This window comes from Rattus rattus, chromosome 8 (genome assembly GCF_011064425.1).
Source record: "Rattus rattus isolate New Zealand chromosome 8, Rrattus_CSIRO_v1, whole genome shotgun sequence".
NCBI classification, from domain to species: domain Eukaryota; kingdom Metazoa; phylum Chordata; class Mammalia; order Rodentia; family Muridae; genus Rattus; species Rattus rattus.
Window position 1 is genome coordinate 48,000,477 of NC_046161.1, and position 17,596 is coordinate 48,018,072.

General features: G+C 43.1%; 1 protein-coding gene and 1 non-coding gene across 2 annotated transcripts in view; one reads left to right on the forward strand and one right to left on the reverse strand.

The window, feature by feature from the left end:
• Nucleotides 1-319: 319 nt before the first annotated feature.
• Nucleotides 320-17,596, reverse strand: part of Tnfaip8l3 (TNF alpha induced protein 8 like 3) — a 40,539-nt gene continuing 23,262 nt past the window's right edge. The window contains exon 2 of the mRNA XM_032911056.1: nucleotides 320-1,655. Within this exon, the coding sequence (XP_032766947.1) occupies nucleotides 1,093-1,655 (563 nt within the window). The 3' untranslated portion in view covers nucleotides 320-1,092. The remainder of the gene's footprint in view (nucleotides 1,656-17,596) is intronic.
• LOC116908389 lies at nucleotides 15,010-15,150 on the forward strand. Its single transcript, XR_004388934.1, has one exon. It is a non-coding gene; the product is annotated as a small nucleolar RNA SNORA48 (small nucleolar RNA).

Below are 17,596 nucleotides of genomic sequence, written 5' to 3' on the forward strand. Positions count from 1 at the left end.
TGTGATAGATTTGCTAATTACACTGATTTGATAATGCAATATATACATCTACTGAAGCTTTATACCGCGACAAATACTTAAAATGATTACAGATCAGTTATAAATAAAATTTAAGGGCAGCACCCCCACCCCCTACAAGACAGAATTTACCATCTCATTAAGGAAATTAAAATCTATTCATCCAAACAGAACACGTCTGTGGAAGAAGAAAGGAATGGAGGAGACAAAGAGAGCGAGTCAACGCAGGCCGTGACGTAGGGTGGCTGATGAGCAGATGACACTGGAGAGTCTGAGAAACCAGAGAGAACCAGACGACGACGACGAGAGCATTGCTCTACCTAAACTGAGAGTCATCGCTGCAGCCTTGAACGGGTGTCTTCAAGTCACATGCAGAGTAAAGGGAGCAGCGTCACCTTGACTCTTGTTTCTCTTAAAGGAGGCGAGGAACTCGTTCTTCCTTTTCTTCTATTTCTTTCCTGAGAGTTTTCTGTAGAGGCCAGGTTTGTCTGAGCCTCAGTCTGCAGTCCACACTACCCCCACCCCTGGTCATAATTCTTCTAGCTCAGCCTCTCTGGTACTGTGATCACTAAACATGCTCTGACAACTGGCCACAAACAAACCCACTAATAACGAAATATGATGCCGCATCTGTTTATTATATACAGTCACTGGTCTCTGTTTCACAAAACTGAGTGCGAGGTTTCCTGTTCAGTCCTCACCACAGCCCTGTGAGGTAGTCAGGAGGCATCAAGATCCGGAACACAGATTTCCCAAACAGCGGCAGGACTGCTCTCCACACCCATGTCTTCTGTATCCTAACTCAGGGCGCCTTCCACTACGAGATGAATGGAGCAAAGCAGCCTTCGTGCTCAGACCAGTCGTCTGTTCTTTGCAAACACAGTTCATTTAGACTTGGGAGCTCATGCCTGTGCTCAGGGGGTAAACACACCCAAGTCTGGGTTAGAATCAGCATCAGAGTGATAAAGGAGACACAAGAACATCTTGAGCAAGGGTTGGTGCTTGATTCTCACTGGGCGAGGAGGTTGAATATTCTGACTTTGAAGCGGCAAAGTCCACAAGAGGAGAAGCTATTCAGAGGATTTTGTCATCTAACAATTTATTGATTCCTTCGCAAATCCTCTTGAGGTTGGGCCTGCAGTTTCCGTGTGGACTGTAGAGAGTGGAAAGGAATTCCACATCAGCGAAGTGGTTGAAGACATGGTTTATGCGTCCGTGGGTTCTGGGTGTCAAGTGTCGCTGTACCAGTTCATGGACCAGGTCCTTGCACTCATGCAGAAGTTTAGAGAGCACATTCGTATCAAAGGTATACTCCACTTCGTAGAAGCTGACCATGGTCATGGCGGTCTGGTTCAGTTTCTTCCGGAGTTTCTCCACAATCACAACCTCCTCTTGACTGAACTGTTTGTTCCGGTAGAGAATACCAATTTTGATCGCCACCTTTATTACATCCTTCATGATCTTGTGGGCCTCCTTCTTGTTGTGGGTGTGTTCCTCGGTGACTTTGTACAGCTCATCAAAGATCTCGCTGCTGGTGTCATCGATCAGCATGTTGGCCACAGTTTTGCTGGCTATCTTGCTCAGGATCTTCTTCTGGGCTTGAAGGGCGAGACTCTTGGAACTAAACACATGAGGACCTATGGTAAAGAGATACATGCAGGAATGTGAGAACTGTTACTTTGGTGTTTGTTTGTTTGCAAATAACACACATTAAGTTGAACTTCTATCCTTAGAGCAAACCTCATGCCTACATCCACAACTACCCTAACTAAACTGTTCCCCAGATCTTCCCAAATGTCACCATACCCTAGTCACCAATGTTTTTGTTAACTTTAGATTACATTATTTATTTATTTATTTATTTATTTATTCATTCATTCATTCATTCATTCATTCATTCTGTGCAATGGTGTAGGCATGGATGTTACGGTCACATGTGTGTTTGTGGGATTCGGCTCTCTCCTTCCACCATGTGGGTTTTAAGGATTAAACTCAGTTCGTCATAATAACTGAATCACTCTCGATAGCTCTCACCACTGTTCTTGACAGCGTAAGGAAAAACTGGGGAAACAGACACCAACAACGCCAAACCACCATCTGCTTTGTCCTCTTCACATATGCCTGTCCATCCTGAGAACTTTAAATGGCACCCATGCTCACCCCTCAGTGGCAGTGTCTTCCTCTCATCCAGACCAAATCGTGCCCTCTTAGACCTCCTCCAGGCATACGGCCTCTCCGACTTGATTACTTACCAAAGATTTCCCCGTAGCTTCTGGTACCATGGGAACTATTCAGTTTTGCAACTTACACCAGAGAATTATTACGTAGTGACCAGAATGTAGTTAATCTCCTTTCCAGAGACATAGGGACAGTTGATCATGAAACTACTTTCTTAAACCCAGTCTCAGGATCCGCTTTATTGAGTCTAAGATATATTATTTTCACTTTCAAGATATTGGAAATTGTGGTATGTTAAAGATGCCAGGCGGCTGTTGTGTTGTGGTTGTCATTACCCGTATGTACAACTTACACCATAGATATCAGAAATTGGAGAGACAGTCAAAAGAACTCTGTTAAGAAATGTTACTAACAGGGGTTGGGGATTTAGCTCAGCGGTAGAGAGCTTGCCTAGCAAGCGCAAGGCCCTGGGTTCGGTCCCCAGTTCCGAAAAAAAGAATAAAAAAAAAAAAAAAGAAATGTTACTAACAAATGCTTACTTGTTTGTTATTTATTTACTTATTTGTCTATTTTTATTTTTGAGATGGGAGTCTCACGGGGGGTGGGGACTTAGCTTAGTGGGAGAGCACTTCCTTAGAAAGCACAAGGCTCTGGGCATGGTCCATCTTGAAACACACACACACACACACACACATACACACACACACACAAAATCACAAAGACACAGGGTCTTGCTATGTAGCACAGGCTGGTCTGGAACGTCTTACGTGGTATAAGCTAGACTTGAACTTAAGATCCTCCTGCCTCTGCCTCTCAAGAGTTGGGTTACAGGTATGTATCACTATGCCCAGGTCACTACAGTTCTTGAGGGGGTAAACTGTGTGGATCGTAGGAAGGTCAACAAATGACAGATTGAACACGCCTTGTATGACTAGCACACTGATGAAACTTAGAAAAACCACGGCCAACTTGTTTTGTTCCTATCCACATTGTGACTAAAGGAGAGCACATGTGTTTTTTGTTTTTTAATCCCACAACACCATGTCTATATAAGCCTATCCTGAATTTGTTGAAGTATTCTACAAAGTCTACGAATTGTCTGTGTAGCCCAGGTTGGCTTTGATCTTTCAATACTCATATGCCTACCTCTTTGGTATTGGAATTATAGGAATGGGTCATAATACTGGGCTCACCTGCAGAATTTTAATTTCATGTAGGTTCTTAATGCTTTAAGATACTTGATTAACACACATTAATTATCTACAACTAAAGTGTGCAGGTTAATTGAGACTTAAGGACAATTCTTGTGGCACTAAACCCCTAAGGATTGATAATTTTCTTTTTAGCAGACATAGTGCTCATACCAAGACTAGCCTGGGTTGGATATTTATTAATCTTTAAAAAATAAAAGTTTTATTAGAAACACATTTCTAAATGGCATGTGGAGTAGTGGGTTAAAGTACTTTGATTAAAAGACATGTCATCAATGTGAATTTAGACGGGCATTTTGTCTGGAAAGGTTCTCCATCCCAGAGCTACACAGCCCTGTAAAGTTCTCCCTGGGAGGAAACACCGTGATTGAACAGCGGAAAGAAGAAAGATCACCGTGCTTTGGCTTCACGTATCTCCCTAGGTAAAAGAATTTGTATAAAGTCTGCAGAGAGAGGATGGGTAGAAATCAGAAAGAGCATTTGTATCTGGAAGGCGGTTCCTTCAAAACTCTCTGGAGCTGGGTAGGTGGTGCATGTTTGTGCTGAGAAGAAGCTGAGTTTGAGCTCAGCATTGAGAAGCTTCAAACCAAGACAGGAAGTCGGGCTTGGACGTGGCTCAGCAGTTACCAGCACGGGATGACTGCTCCTGCAGAGGGCCTGAGCTCGGTTCCCAGGACCCATCCCAGGCAGCTCACATACCTGGAACTCTATCTCCAGAGGATGGTCTCCTCTGGCCCTTGTGGGCACCTGCACTCATGTGCATATCTACACATGCAGATAGACAGATGGACAGACAGACAGATAATCTAAAATAAAATAAACCTGCTTTTTGTTTTAGACAAAATGTGTACCCTGTGAAGAAAAAAAAAGAGTCCCTTAATTAAATACATATGAAGAACACTGGCTGTTATACAAAATGAAATAGATTATTTTCTGTGAGGCTTCCTAAATACATTAAGGTGCTCTATCAATTCCAAGAGAAGGAGGAGATGATTGGTAGAAAAAACCCACCTGATCCCACCCTGATATCCTTGCACCAGTGCTTGTCACCAATGCTATCTCACATGACAAAGCAGATGTGGTTAGGGGCCTTGAAGAGAGGGATTATATTGTTCTACCCACAGGTCCATGGAATGACATGTTGTAAGGGGAAGGTGGGGGTAGAAGGGAGCAAGAGAAAAGGAGTGTGAGAACGGAAGGCAGGGGTGACATGTCTGCTAGCTTTGCAGATGAAGGGTGAGGACACGAGCTGAGGACTCCGAGTGGCCAGTGGAGGCTAAGAACACAAGATGAAGCGTTCTTCCCTACCCCACCCGACCCTCCTTCAGATTTCTGAGTTCCAGAAGCGTGAAGACAGACTAACAGCAGTTTAAGCCTCTACATTGCACTGTTGTGGTGACCGTAAGTTAACTGAGGTGGGTAGGATGAGATCTTGCATCTTTTACTATAATACCAAGCTCCTAGGTGGTTTCCCTAATTCTTCTGACCATCTCTCTGGAATAAAATTACTTATCTGCAAATAAGCAGGATTTACAGACTTCTAGTCTCAGAACTCGAGAGGGTTGGAGTATGAACCTCTACAAAGACTTAAACGCTGTCTTGAGCAGAAGAAGCTGAGCCTATAGACCACTAAAACTACCAGGAAGCCTTTAAGGAAAAAACAAAACAAAACAACCCCTCCCCCCACATCGCCAAGTAGATTCCCACATGACCACAGATCTTGGCATTCTAAGTGATTATGAGTGTATCCCGACGCAAATGCCACATACAATCCATCCTATTGGATGCCCTGGGAAAGAAGGCTCTTGATGGTCTCCCACATCAGGTGTTCTCAAGGCTTTCAGAAGTCCTGCAGCGCACATGACCCCGTGGTTTTGTTTAGTCACCCAGCCACAAACTTACTAGGTACACACACACACACACACACACACACACACACACACACACACACACACAAATGCATATACATATACATTTGTAAGACACATCCTGTGGTATGCATTATTGGAAACAGTGGAAAGGATTAATAGAAGTAAAATCAAGACAACCTGATTGATAGCACATTTTTACAGAGATCTACAGAGGAGGGAATACACAATATTAGGAATGATTTAAGAGAGTGTGCACCCTGAGAGTATGGTCCTATTCAGAGATAATTTTGCACATGAAAATTCTGGGATATTTCTATTCATACTTTTCTGTATTAGCAGTCTAAAGAGGAACCATGTTGATAACATACCAGGAAAAAACTGTAGGCTTGAAGGAAGAACGTGACTTAAGTTTGGGAACTGTCTTAGTTAAGGCTTTACTGCTGTGAACTATGACCAAGGCAATGCTTATAAAGAACAGCATTTAATTGGGGCTGGCTTACAGGTTCAGAGGTTTAGTCCATTATCATCAAGGTGGGAACATGGCATTGTCTGGACAGGCATGGAGCAGGAGGAGCTGAGAGTTCTATATCTTCATCTGAAGGCAAATAGAATACTGACTTCCAGGCAGCTATGACAAGGATATTAAAGCCCATACCCATAGTGACACACCTATTCCAACAAGTCCACACCTCCAAATAGTGTCACTCCCTGGGCCAAGCACATACAAACCATCACAGGAACCAAGGACAAGGGTAAGGTGATTTGAAAAATAACCTTCACTGTGACTAGTGGGAAACACCAAAATATCCGGACTAGGTGTTGAAACTTTAGTTTTTATTCCTATATACAAGCCTCAGAAAGTGCTTTTTGTTGGGGATATTTCTTTATTTCTGAACAAAAGTTCAGAGAGAGAGAGAGAGAGAGAGAGAGAGAGAGAGAGAGAGGGAGGGAGGGAGGGAGGGAGAGAGAGAGAGAGAGAGAGAGAGAGAGAGAGAGAGAGAGAGAACCAGAATTGCTCTAAGTGCATACCTCAGTGCATGGAAAAGGAGGCCTGGGACCGCACTGAGTGGCTGCTTTAAAAATGAGTGTTCAGCTAGCACAGAAGTTATGCTTCCTTATTTCCAGAAAACACAAAGCTCTGCCAGATGGCGAAATGTCATGCTTACAGTGACGAGCAGCAGGGACGTCTTACCAAGCTTGGTGAGTGGGCAGGGAAGAGGCAGGGGAGCCCAGTGGGAATAAGGTAATAACCTTCGGTAGAGACAAGTAACCGATGGCCATGAAAGGCATCAGACACGAGCTGTCACCGAGCCCGGGAGAGTGCACCCGAGCATCGCCAGGATGTGGAGGTGCAAGGGCCAGAGCACAACTCTTCCGCCTTCCTCCTCACAGGACTCTGCCTCTCTACCTTTGTCACCTCCCTAAAAGGAGCATGGAAACCTTGCATCATTAAGGACAGAGAGACACATTTCAACTTTGCAGCAGAGAATGGTTCACAACAGCAAGCAAACAGCACCGCTTCGTTTCTAGTGGCAGTTCAAGATGGCAGCAGGAAAGAGGATTATCTGCAACATGTTACGTAGACGTTACAAGTGGGCCGGTGCCCAGACGGAAGCAATGGATGTTGTTTATGAGGCCATCTGTCCAGGCCAGGAATCACGTGTACAAGGAAAGTGGCAAAGTCAAGGCCACAGAGAAAGAAAAGCTCAGGCCAAGGAGCTGAGACCTCGTGGTTGTGGCTCCCAGTCGCTTATGACTCAGTCCAAGGAACAGAGAGAACTTCAAGGCTTTCTGAGCAGGACAGGCTCACAAACTCTAACTTCCTTCCACCGTGAGTTCAAAGAGCGCCGGTTGGCGAGACACAAAACCAAAGACTGGAGACTACGTTCTCTGCGTCAAGCACATATGAGCAGAGAGGAGATGGCAGAGTCAGTGACTGTCCTCCTCTTGGCAAGACCTCTTCCACAGACATATTTTTAAGGTAAAAGCAACGATCTAGCGCCATCTGATAAGAGATTAGCCGCAAAGCCAGGCGTGACGGCACACACCAGTAACTTTAGCGCTGGTAGGCTGAGGCAGTAGGATCGATGTGAGCTTGAGGTAAGACTGAACTACATAGATACTAAGATACTAGCATATCTTCACAATGAAAATTGCCCATAAAAATTTCAAAACTTAATAAAATTATATACAAAATACAGATCGTATTTCAGCATTGTCACTTGCTTTGAGTTATTTCCAAAAGGCAATGGCAAACCGTGGTAACTGGGTAGAGAGTCACATAGATTTTGGTTTTGGTCTTGTCCTTTAGAGAGAGAGAGAGAGAGAGAGAGAGAGAGAGAGAGAGAGAGAGAGAGAGAGGCAGCCATATCAGTTGCTTTGCAGGGAGAGAGAAGTTAAAAGTGACACTGTGTCTTGTATTCTCCCTACACTGGCTTTCCTAGTCATGTCCTCCTACCCCACCCCCTTTCTCAGCCCTGAGTCCCGGGTGCTTGTGGGTATTGGCATGAAGGTGGAGATAAAGTTAAGTAACAGAGCACCCCAAATCTTACGTATCTGACCCTAAACTCCCTATATTTCCCGTATGTTCCTGTTCTTTTCTAACAAGAATGAGAACATGGACTGCCTGAAACAGTTAACCATCCTGAAGGATAAGCTGGCTCCTTCTTCGAAATGCAGATGTTTGTCCTGCTAAACAAGATTGTCTTATTTCCCCTGGAGCCATGCTGGATCCATCTTGGATTAGCACCTAACCCCCCTAATCACCCACCAAGGGAATGGGTATTTTTTTGACTATGCAAGGGAGGAAAGGCAGATCTGAGTGACTCAGGGTGTCGTGAAGGGCAACATAAGAAAAGACTAAATTATGAGGCTACATTCACAGAACAAGGAGTGCTGTATCAGCATGTTACCTGTCACAGACTCACCTCTGAAACTGTTAGCAAGTCTTCAATTAAAAGGCTTTTATAGGTTGCTTCGGTCATAGTGTCTCTTCACAGAAATAGAACAATAACTTAAAATGCTCCTTAATGATTCGTACTTCTTACTTAAGTGAAACATAAAAGGGACTTCAATTTAAATCCCCACAAAGCTAGGAAAGTTAACATTTGTCATTTAACACCAAAAAAAAAAAAAAATAACGACAGCATTATGATTGAATAATGCCACATTTACCAGAAGATGAGAATAGATAATGGGTACAGTTTTTGTTTTGAAGCAGAATTATGTCCATTTTAAAGTTATGTAGATTTTTTCTTATTAATTTTATAGCTAACAGTGAAAAGTAAATCAGTATTTGATCACTTTTCTTTACCAGAACTATCTGAAGCAGAAATTTGTGAAATTACTAGAGAGTGAGTCACCTCCAACTTGACAGGTTAATTCTGATGATCTGAGAGAGACTTTCATACCACAGAAGAGCATCCATCAGGAAAGTCAACATCTATTTAAATACTTTAAACAAAGCCTAGTCAATCCCCATCCTTGCCTCTAGTAACTGGTATCTCTTTAAATGTAGGTTCTCATCAGGTAAAAATAACAAAAGAGTTTCCTTATGGGGTAGTCTTGATCATTGAAGTACTTGATACATATAACTGATCATACTGCTGCAGAGAGAGACAGAGAGAGAGAGAGAGAGAGAGAGAGAGAGAGAGAGAGAGAGAGAGAGAGAGAGAGAGAGATATTACTTCTCTAAATCCACCATGCAGGAAGTAACAGCGTTAGATTCTGCAGTCCACCCCATCATCCTGTGCTTTGCCCCAAACTAAGTATACACTATTTCAATACATACTAAACTTGAATGACAAACCGATTAGTTTAAATGTTTTCTTTAATTACTGCCAATTTTAAAATGAAGATTGTTTTCCTCTCCCTCAGAAGAATTACCTTTTTACAGATGTGCTGGAGAGATGGTTCCCTGGCTAAGAGCACTTACTGCTCTATCACGAGGGCCAGAGTTCAGATCCCCACTCAGGTGCTCAGAACTGCCTGTAACTCCAGTTCCAATGGGCTAGACAGACACCCTTTCCTGGCCTCCAGGGGCACATGTATACGCTCCTACAGGCATGTACACATGTACACACTCACACGAGCGCGCACACACACATACACACACACACACACACCAAAAAACCCAATAAAGCATTTCAAGCATTAGATAAAGTAGAAGAAAATATCACACCTATATGGCCAATACCCAGAAAAAATTTTTTTTAATTTTTTTAAATGTATTGTTATTGTGCATATGATGTGTAGGTGTGGGTATGTACATGTGCCAAAGCCTACATGTGGAAGTCAGAGGACAACTCTGTGTAGTTTGTCCTCTGTCGCTCTGTTTCATGAGTTCTGGGGACTGTACTCCGGTCATCAGGTTGTGAGGCAAGCGCGACCAGCTCGGGAGCAGTTCTTAATGTTTTGCCCTCCGAGACAGAGGGAGGTGACATTCTCATTGTTCAACTTCCTCCTGCTTCTCTCTTCTCTAATCTAATTGACTTCAGATGCTGATGTGTTTATCTGATCTCTGGTTTTTATAGATGAGTGATTTTAAACGTTTCACAAAAGGTGTCACATAAACCTGTCAGACGCATTTCATTCAACACTATGCTTTCAAGATTTGCCCAGTATGAACATGTCTACATCATTCCTAGCGCCGGACATTGAAATTCATCACGCTTCCTGTGGACACACAGCAGCCTGCCAGATTCGACATCTAGAACATGCCCGCCAAGGCCCAGGGGAAGCGCTGCCAACTGGTCTCCAAGGAGACTGCACCAATTTTCACTCCCAGCAGTAGTGAGTTCCTGGGGTTAAGCTTCCTCATCAATAGCCCACATTTAATTTTCTTGTCCATCTGAATGGTAAAAAACAATGGTGTTTTGTTTCAACACGCATTGCTCTCAGCGGACAGCTTTACCGTTCTCTCATTGCGGTATACAGAAGGTTTAAACTTTAACATACATTGGCCAGTAATTTCCTTGAGCTTTTTAAATCTGAATTGAAAAAATTCTTCCCTCCCATGGTGTAACAAAAGTCTCATATTTTTGAGAACGTTGCTTTTCACATTTAGGTCTTCAACCCATCTGGAAAATATATGTGCATATTATATGAGGTTTGGATAACTTTCCTCCACACAGTTTATTTATTTATTTGTTTATTTATTTATTTATTGGTTAAATAGCACATCCTTTCTGTTACTGACCTCTCAGGTCTCTCTTTTTGTTTCCATATCAAACTTGCACATTTAATGGATATACTTCTGAATTTTTTTTAATTTACCCTTTAGTCTGTTCGTCCATTTCAATAACAATACCACATCTCAATCGCTAATACCGTGGGTAATTATTCTATTTTATTCTGCTTAGAAACTCTCTTGGCTATTCTTTTCCTCTCCAGTACGAACTTTCAAATCACTTGCTCAAATGCATAGAATCTATTAGAGCTAATTACAGAGGTGATAAGTGCAGAAAAGCCCAGTCATCAACAGCCATTTAGTAACTGCAAGGAAGGGTCAATGAGCTGTGCACGCTAATGGGCGGAGTTTAGTCCTCCAGAAGTCACGTGGGGGGTGAGAACTAGGAAGTTGTTCTCTGCCTCTGCACACGTGCACCGACTCACACAGAAGAGTCAAGAAGTGAACTGTAAGTTGTATCAAAGGGTGTTTTGTGAGAAAAAAAATGTGCAAATGTTTTATAAGCATGATCAGACGACAGAGAAAATCTGGCCAAATGGTGAGAAAATAACGGATATGAGGTTTCCACATCAAAGGCACGAGGCCACCCCACTCCTCCCAGTTACTAGGCTTGCTGGGCTCTGCTGACAGCTCGAGTCGATTTTCTGTGGCATCTCCTGATTTGCCTATGCACATTTGTCGTCCCCTACCCCACGTTTCCTTGTTTGTTTGTTGTTTTATTGTTTTTGTGTTTTTACAATGGTGGGACTACCCAGTGCAATCTTGGGAAATAATTATTTGGCATTTCTGTCTCACTCTTAACTTCAAAAGGATTACCTCTAAACCTTTTCCACCAACTATGATGCTTGCTGTGGTTTTTGTAAGAGTTTTTATAGCCTTTTGGAGCAAAATAAGTCATAAATCAAGACAAGTTTGAAATACATTGGTGGGCACATCAGACAGACTGGTGTCTAGCAAGATGAGGAAACCTTTCCTATGGGCCCAAGATGCTGTCCGATGGCATCCTTAACTTTTGGATTTATGGAAGCGAGTAGACCTTTTATAAAAGGTCTTAATCTATTAATCACAAATTCAGTTCTAACCCAGAGGTGGGTCAGGAATGGCTGTTCTGGAGGGTTAAAATGAACCCAAGCTAAGCTAACTAGTCTTTGGATCTACAACATTCCGGTCTCTCCACAGAACTGACGTTCTACTCAGCCATTCTCTGCAGACACAGCTCCTTTTTAGGAGAATTTGTTCATAGTTCCCCTTGTTGGACAGTGCCCTTTGTGCACTACATTTTATTTATTTGGTATTATAAGCCTCATAGCTGGAAGCTCATCCCTAGAATGCGAAGTTGGTGAGGCTGAGTCGTGGGCAGGACAGCAGCCTTCAGGGGAGAGCATAGCTGGTAAACGCCATTAAGAAAGAAACCCTTGGATCATGAGGATTTAGAGATGAATTATTTTCATATCCTCTGTATCTGACATAACACTTATATGTGACAGATTACCATACCTAAGTCTAAGCAGTCAAGAACACAGTTTAGCACAATGGGATGAAGTCCACAGATAAACCAAACATCTAAAAAAATCCCAAAATGTGTATATTTGCAATGAGATTGACTAGTACATCGCCTTATATTTACAGTTACTTGTAATCTATGAACTATCTTACTTCTATCTAGAGGGCTAGAAATGAGAACTTTTGAAAAGGTCACTTAGTATTGTCTTTTATTACTTAAATTAAAAATATTTAATTAATTTTTGAGCCAGGAAAATTATATTATAGAACATACTAGATACTAATTAAAATCAAGAAACATCAGTATGTAAGGATAAAGCATCGTGAATATTATTAGGCTAGACATTGATGTTAGTCTAATAATATTGAACAGAAATTAACCGAACTCTTTGGGTATCTCTAGCTGGAGTAAATGGAAGTTTAACTTAATAGCTAGACTCTTTGTTTTACCCAAGTTATATCGAAATATAAAGACAGTGAAAAACCTCGAATCTTTCAAACATTCGTTTCGTATAGCATAGTGAGGTTTAGGGTGAGCAAACAGCCATGGAGAAAAGCTTTGATGAAAGGACATGACATTTGCATTTGTAGCATCACTAAAGCCAGGACTAGCATTTTATCAATTAGAAATAAACCAGGTGGAATAGTGGATGTCATGAACAACTTTTAAAAATCTAATTACAAAACTATTTCAGAAACAGAAATGGTGAGGCATTGTTTAGTCCTCGGCTGTTGGCGGTGCCGGAGCTGAGCGCAGCCAGCATTTCCCAAGTGCACAGAGTGTGCTCTGAGGTGATAGAGCGAAGTTTACAGCCTGCAGGGGTGGGTTAGTCTGTGGGGCACAGTCCTCATCCTTACATCAGAAAGGAGTCTTTGATGTGATGTCCTTTTCTTATAGTTGATTAAATCACCTGGTTTTAATATTTGGAATAAGTCTCTGCAACTAATTTAAACACTAGTTATCATAGTTAAAGTCCTTTATAACAAACACTATGTGTTATTGACTTATTTAATAGACAAAATCTTACAAATGGATTTTACAAATGTATATATATCTGCATACATATACAATGAATATATGTCTATACACACACACACATCAATGGTTGACTAAGAAGCAACAGCTTTGTTCATTAAGAAAACACACTTAATAACAACTCTTAAATGTTCATTTAGTAAAAAGAGACTAGGAACAATTTGTTACTTAAAAAAGACTATCATAAAAAAGCAAGCATTAATTTTATCTCAGAGTATTGAATTAACCTTCAGAAATTTTAGTCTTTACATTATTTTTAGCTTAGTTATAACAATCTTTATTTTCACACAACTGATTACAGCATACTTTAACCTTAACATTATTATTACAAAATTTAGAAAACAATTTTAATGAGGTAATCTTAAATGAAAGGTCAGGAGGCTATATCTGAAACATGAAAAGTATGACATCTTAGCTATATACTAATTATAAACACAGATAAAGCACATTAATAGTTCTTGTTTTCTTAAACAAATTTAAATTAGTTACTTGTTAAAGATGTAAGTTATAAAAGCTTGGGGCTGGAGAGATGGCTTAGCGGTTAAGAGCACTGACTGCCACCGGCCTGGAGCGTGTGGGCACCAACAACCTGGAGCGCATGGGTCTTGAGTGCATGGGAGCCAACAGTCTGGAGCACATAGTCCTGGAACGAATGGGCGCCAACAGCCTGGAATATCTGAGCCCTGCCGTGGGCCCAGCATTGAGCGAATGCGCCTGGCCATGGATGCTGGCGGTGCTGGTTTTGACGGAGCCATTGAAATGGAACTCACACCTTTGGAGGAAGCTTCGCAGGTTCCTTTGGCCAGAGCTAGAGGACGTGCACCTGGTGTAGCCAGGACGGCCTGCCAGATATTTATGAGAAATCTCCCATTTGATTTTTACATGGTAGATGCTGAAGGACTAATTCAATTAATGTGGCCACGTGTCCAAGGGGTGCGGTGTGCTCAAGCTTGAGTCTCCAGGGATGGCTGAGAGAGCCTGCGGGGTGATGAATGGCAAGAAGCTCAGGGGATTAGAGACTGATGTTCGAATGAGAGAAACGCTTACACAGTTGCCTTTTTTAAACATCAATACCAGACTTCTAATTTGTATTTTTTTCTTGTTAACTATTTTAATTTGTTGGCTGGCTATATAAAGATGTTTTTAAAATTCAGTTGCTTTTTGAGGTAATTTGAATTAATGTTTTAATGATTGGGGTTCCATTTGACTGTTTGCATTGAGATTGCAATGTGCGCATTTTTTTTTGTAGTTGGACAGCTTGTTGACATCGAATATGACTTTGATAATAATACCAGTCCCTGAAAAAAGATCCTTAAAGTTCCTAAAACGTGCGTACGTGTGTGTGTGTGTGTGTGTGTGTGTGTGTGTGTGTGTGTGTGTGCAGACATAAGCTACATTTCTTAATCTTTGTAATAAAGACTTTAGTATCTCAAGGGAGGGCAATTGTCTAATAGGAAAAACATATCGCGTAGTAGGATTAATCACCTCTTAAGGTTAATTTATACCCTCAGTCAATAGGGACCATTGTTGTAGATAAAGGTCAAGGGGAAGGAAATCTTGACCAGAATTGTAAGATTGTGTACATCTTGCCATTAAAAGCTAGTTGACTGAGGACCATCCATCTTTATTTGTTTTACCTATATGTCACATTGATTAAATATATGTTTGTCTTGTCTCATTATTATATTATTTTTTTTAATTTTAGTTTACTGTAAGCCAAACTGAAGCTGAACCAAGTTAGCTTACATAAGCACTTACTTATAAGCCAATTTGGCAATATATACATTATGTAAAAAGAAAACAACCAAATGGAGACAGTATATATTGCATAAGATGTGTTTTAATAAGCCAATATTTTATCATAATTGTGCTAGAATTTTTCTGATGTTCCTTGTAAAAAGGATAAAGCACAGAGATCTTCAGTAAACATGTATCTCTACTAATTTATATATAGTTCAACAATAATGAAAACCTTACGTTTAAGTTGTATGTTAAGAATTCTTTTACCCCTGGCAATGGGCAAAGAGACACCTTGGTGTTGTTGTTCTATCAGTCAGGGGACGGCAGAGCGGATAGCATCCTTTGTTCATCCTAGCCTGATGCCTGGCTTGGTGGCCAAAGCTGTCTTATGTCTAGGACTCAGAAAATGAAATCAACCAAATCAAATCAAATCAAATCAAATACAGGCAGCGTAGTGTAAGAGGAGGAAGACAGAGGCTGCCAACCGCAGTGCCACTCACAGACCTGCCCTCTAGCACACGGCACACAGGCGGGCCATAGGCACCCATGTGCTGCCAAGCCATACAGCACGGATGGAGAATGTCACCCAGGGACCCACCAACTTTGTACCCAGCCTGCATGCAGCAGGAGCCACCACAATGTACAAGTATACGGTGGTCAGATGGGAGAGAAAGAGAAGTGGAAAACCTTCAGCTTTATGAAGAAAGTTGGAACTGGAGACTCGAGGGTAGAAAGTCACCCTTGTGAGTGGCCAACCTGTCCCAGCCCCGGATGAAGGCTGTGTCTGGGTCAGTGCCGGGATCAGTGTTGATATCTGTGGCTTATAGTAACCTCTAGAGAATGTGGACATGCCCTGATCTAGTCGGCCGCTGGGAACCATGGGGATATCCAGGGGCTATGCCTAGCTCACCCCTTGCTCACTCCATCAGTCTGAATGTGGCACCCTGGAGAGCTGGCCCCATCTCTCACTGCTGGCAGCACTCAGGAGAGTCTGCCCTGTGCCTGGCCCAGGCAGCACAGAAGAGCTGACCCTGGTGCCAGGGGAATGGGTGATCCAGCCTGGTGGCCTGAACATGGGAGAGTTGCTCCACCAGTCATCTGCTGTGGGGTGGCACAGGCACAGAGGTGATGCCCCCACTTCTGTCAGGAGCTCAGGAGAGCTAGCCTTGCCCCTCACCAGCTCCAGCACTTGGGAGAGTGGGCCCTGCATCTCGACTGGACAGCACACCAGAACTGACCTTGATGGTGGAGGCACAAGTGAGCCAACCCCAAGGGAAAGAACGTGGGAGAGCTAGCCCTGTCCCTCCTCTGCTGTGAGGTGGTGTGGATGTGGGGAGAATGCTCTCCTCCCACCCACCACCACCTGAAGCAGTCGAGAGAACTGGCCCTGGGTCATGAGAATGGGTGAGCATATTCTGTCCACAGCCAGTTGCAGGACTTACGAGAGTGGGCCCTGTACTTTGTCTGGGCAGCGCAGTAAGGCTGGGCCTGGTGGAGTGGTCACAAGTGAGTGAATCGGCCTCCAGGGTGAGGGCACTAGAGAGCTGGCCCCACCACTTGTTGGGTGAGGTGGCATGGGTTCGGAGGGCACTAGAGAGCTGGCCCCACCACTTGTTGGGTGAGGTGGGGAGTGTTGTTCTCCCTCTTCCCCTCCTCACCACCTGCAGTAGCCTGGAGAGTTGGCCCGAGGGTCATAAAACCTGGAGAGCTGGTCCTGCCCTTCACTGGTTGTAGCACAATGGAAAATAGGTCCTGCGCCTCGCCTGGTCAGCTCAGTGGAGCTGGCCTAGTGGTGAGCCAGCCAGCCCTTGGAATGTAAGAGCCGGAGACCTGCCCAGCCCCTCGCACCTTGATTGGGCAGCACAGTGGAGCGGGCTCTGGAGGCATGGGTGCAGGCAAGCAGGCTCCAAGGTCATGAAAGCAAAAGAGCTGACTGTGCCTCCTGCAGACGGTGGCATTGGGTGCCCACCTGGGGCCACGCTGGAAATTCTGCACAGCTGCCACCCAGCCCCGGGCCCAGGGCTCTAAGATGGCCTCCTCCAACATCTGTATCATCTGCGAATAGTTGGAATGCACGAAGGGGCCAGTCCTGCCGATCTGCAGGCTCTCTCTGACACAGGGCAGCAATGAGATGACCTAGAGGAGTCCCGTGAAGATACAATATTGATGGTGTCACAAAGTCAGAGATCTGGGGCCACACTGATGCCTCACGGCCATGAACATTTGCAAGTGAAGATGTGTGGACAGAGGGATAGGCTGTGGGACACACCGTGACACGCTACAACTTCCACCATGAGATTTATTTTTATGCTTGAATTTTGTTTGTCATTTGTTTATTTCTGGGTGTTTTATTTGGAGGGCTAGATTGCAAGGGCAAAAGGTGGATATGAGGGGATAGGGAGATGAACAGGACTGGGGTACACGATGCAAAACTCACAAGGAATCTATAAAAAGTTTAAAACTAAATTTAAAAACTATATGAATTTATGTAACCATTATAGAAACAAAGGGAAGATCTGTTTTGGAAGGAACTCCATATATATATTTCTGGGTATTCAATTCTATTCCACTGATCTACCTGCCTGTCTCTGTACCAATACCATACATTGTTTATCACTATTGCTCTGTAATACTGCTTGAGGTCAGGGATGGCGATTCCCCCAGAAGTTCTTTTATTGTTGAGGATAGTTTTCCCTATCTTGGGTTTTTTGTTATTCCAAATGAATTTACAAATTGCTGGTTCAACTGGGGTCAGCATATAGAAGAATGCAGATTGATCCATTCTTATCGCCCTGTACAAAACTCAAGTCCAAGGGGATTAAGGACCTCCACATCAAACCAGATACACTCA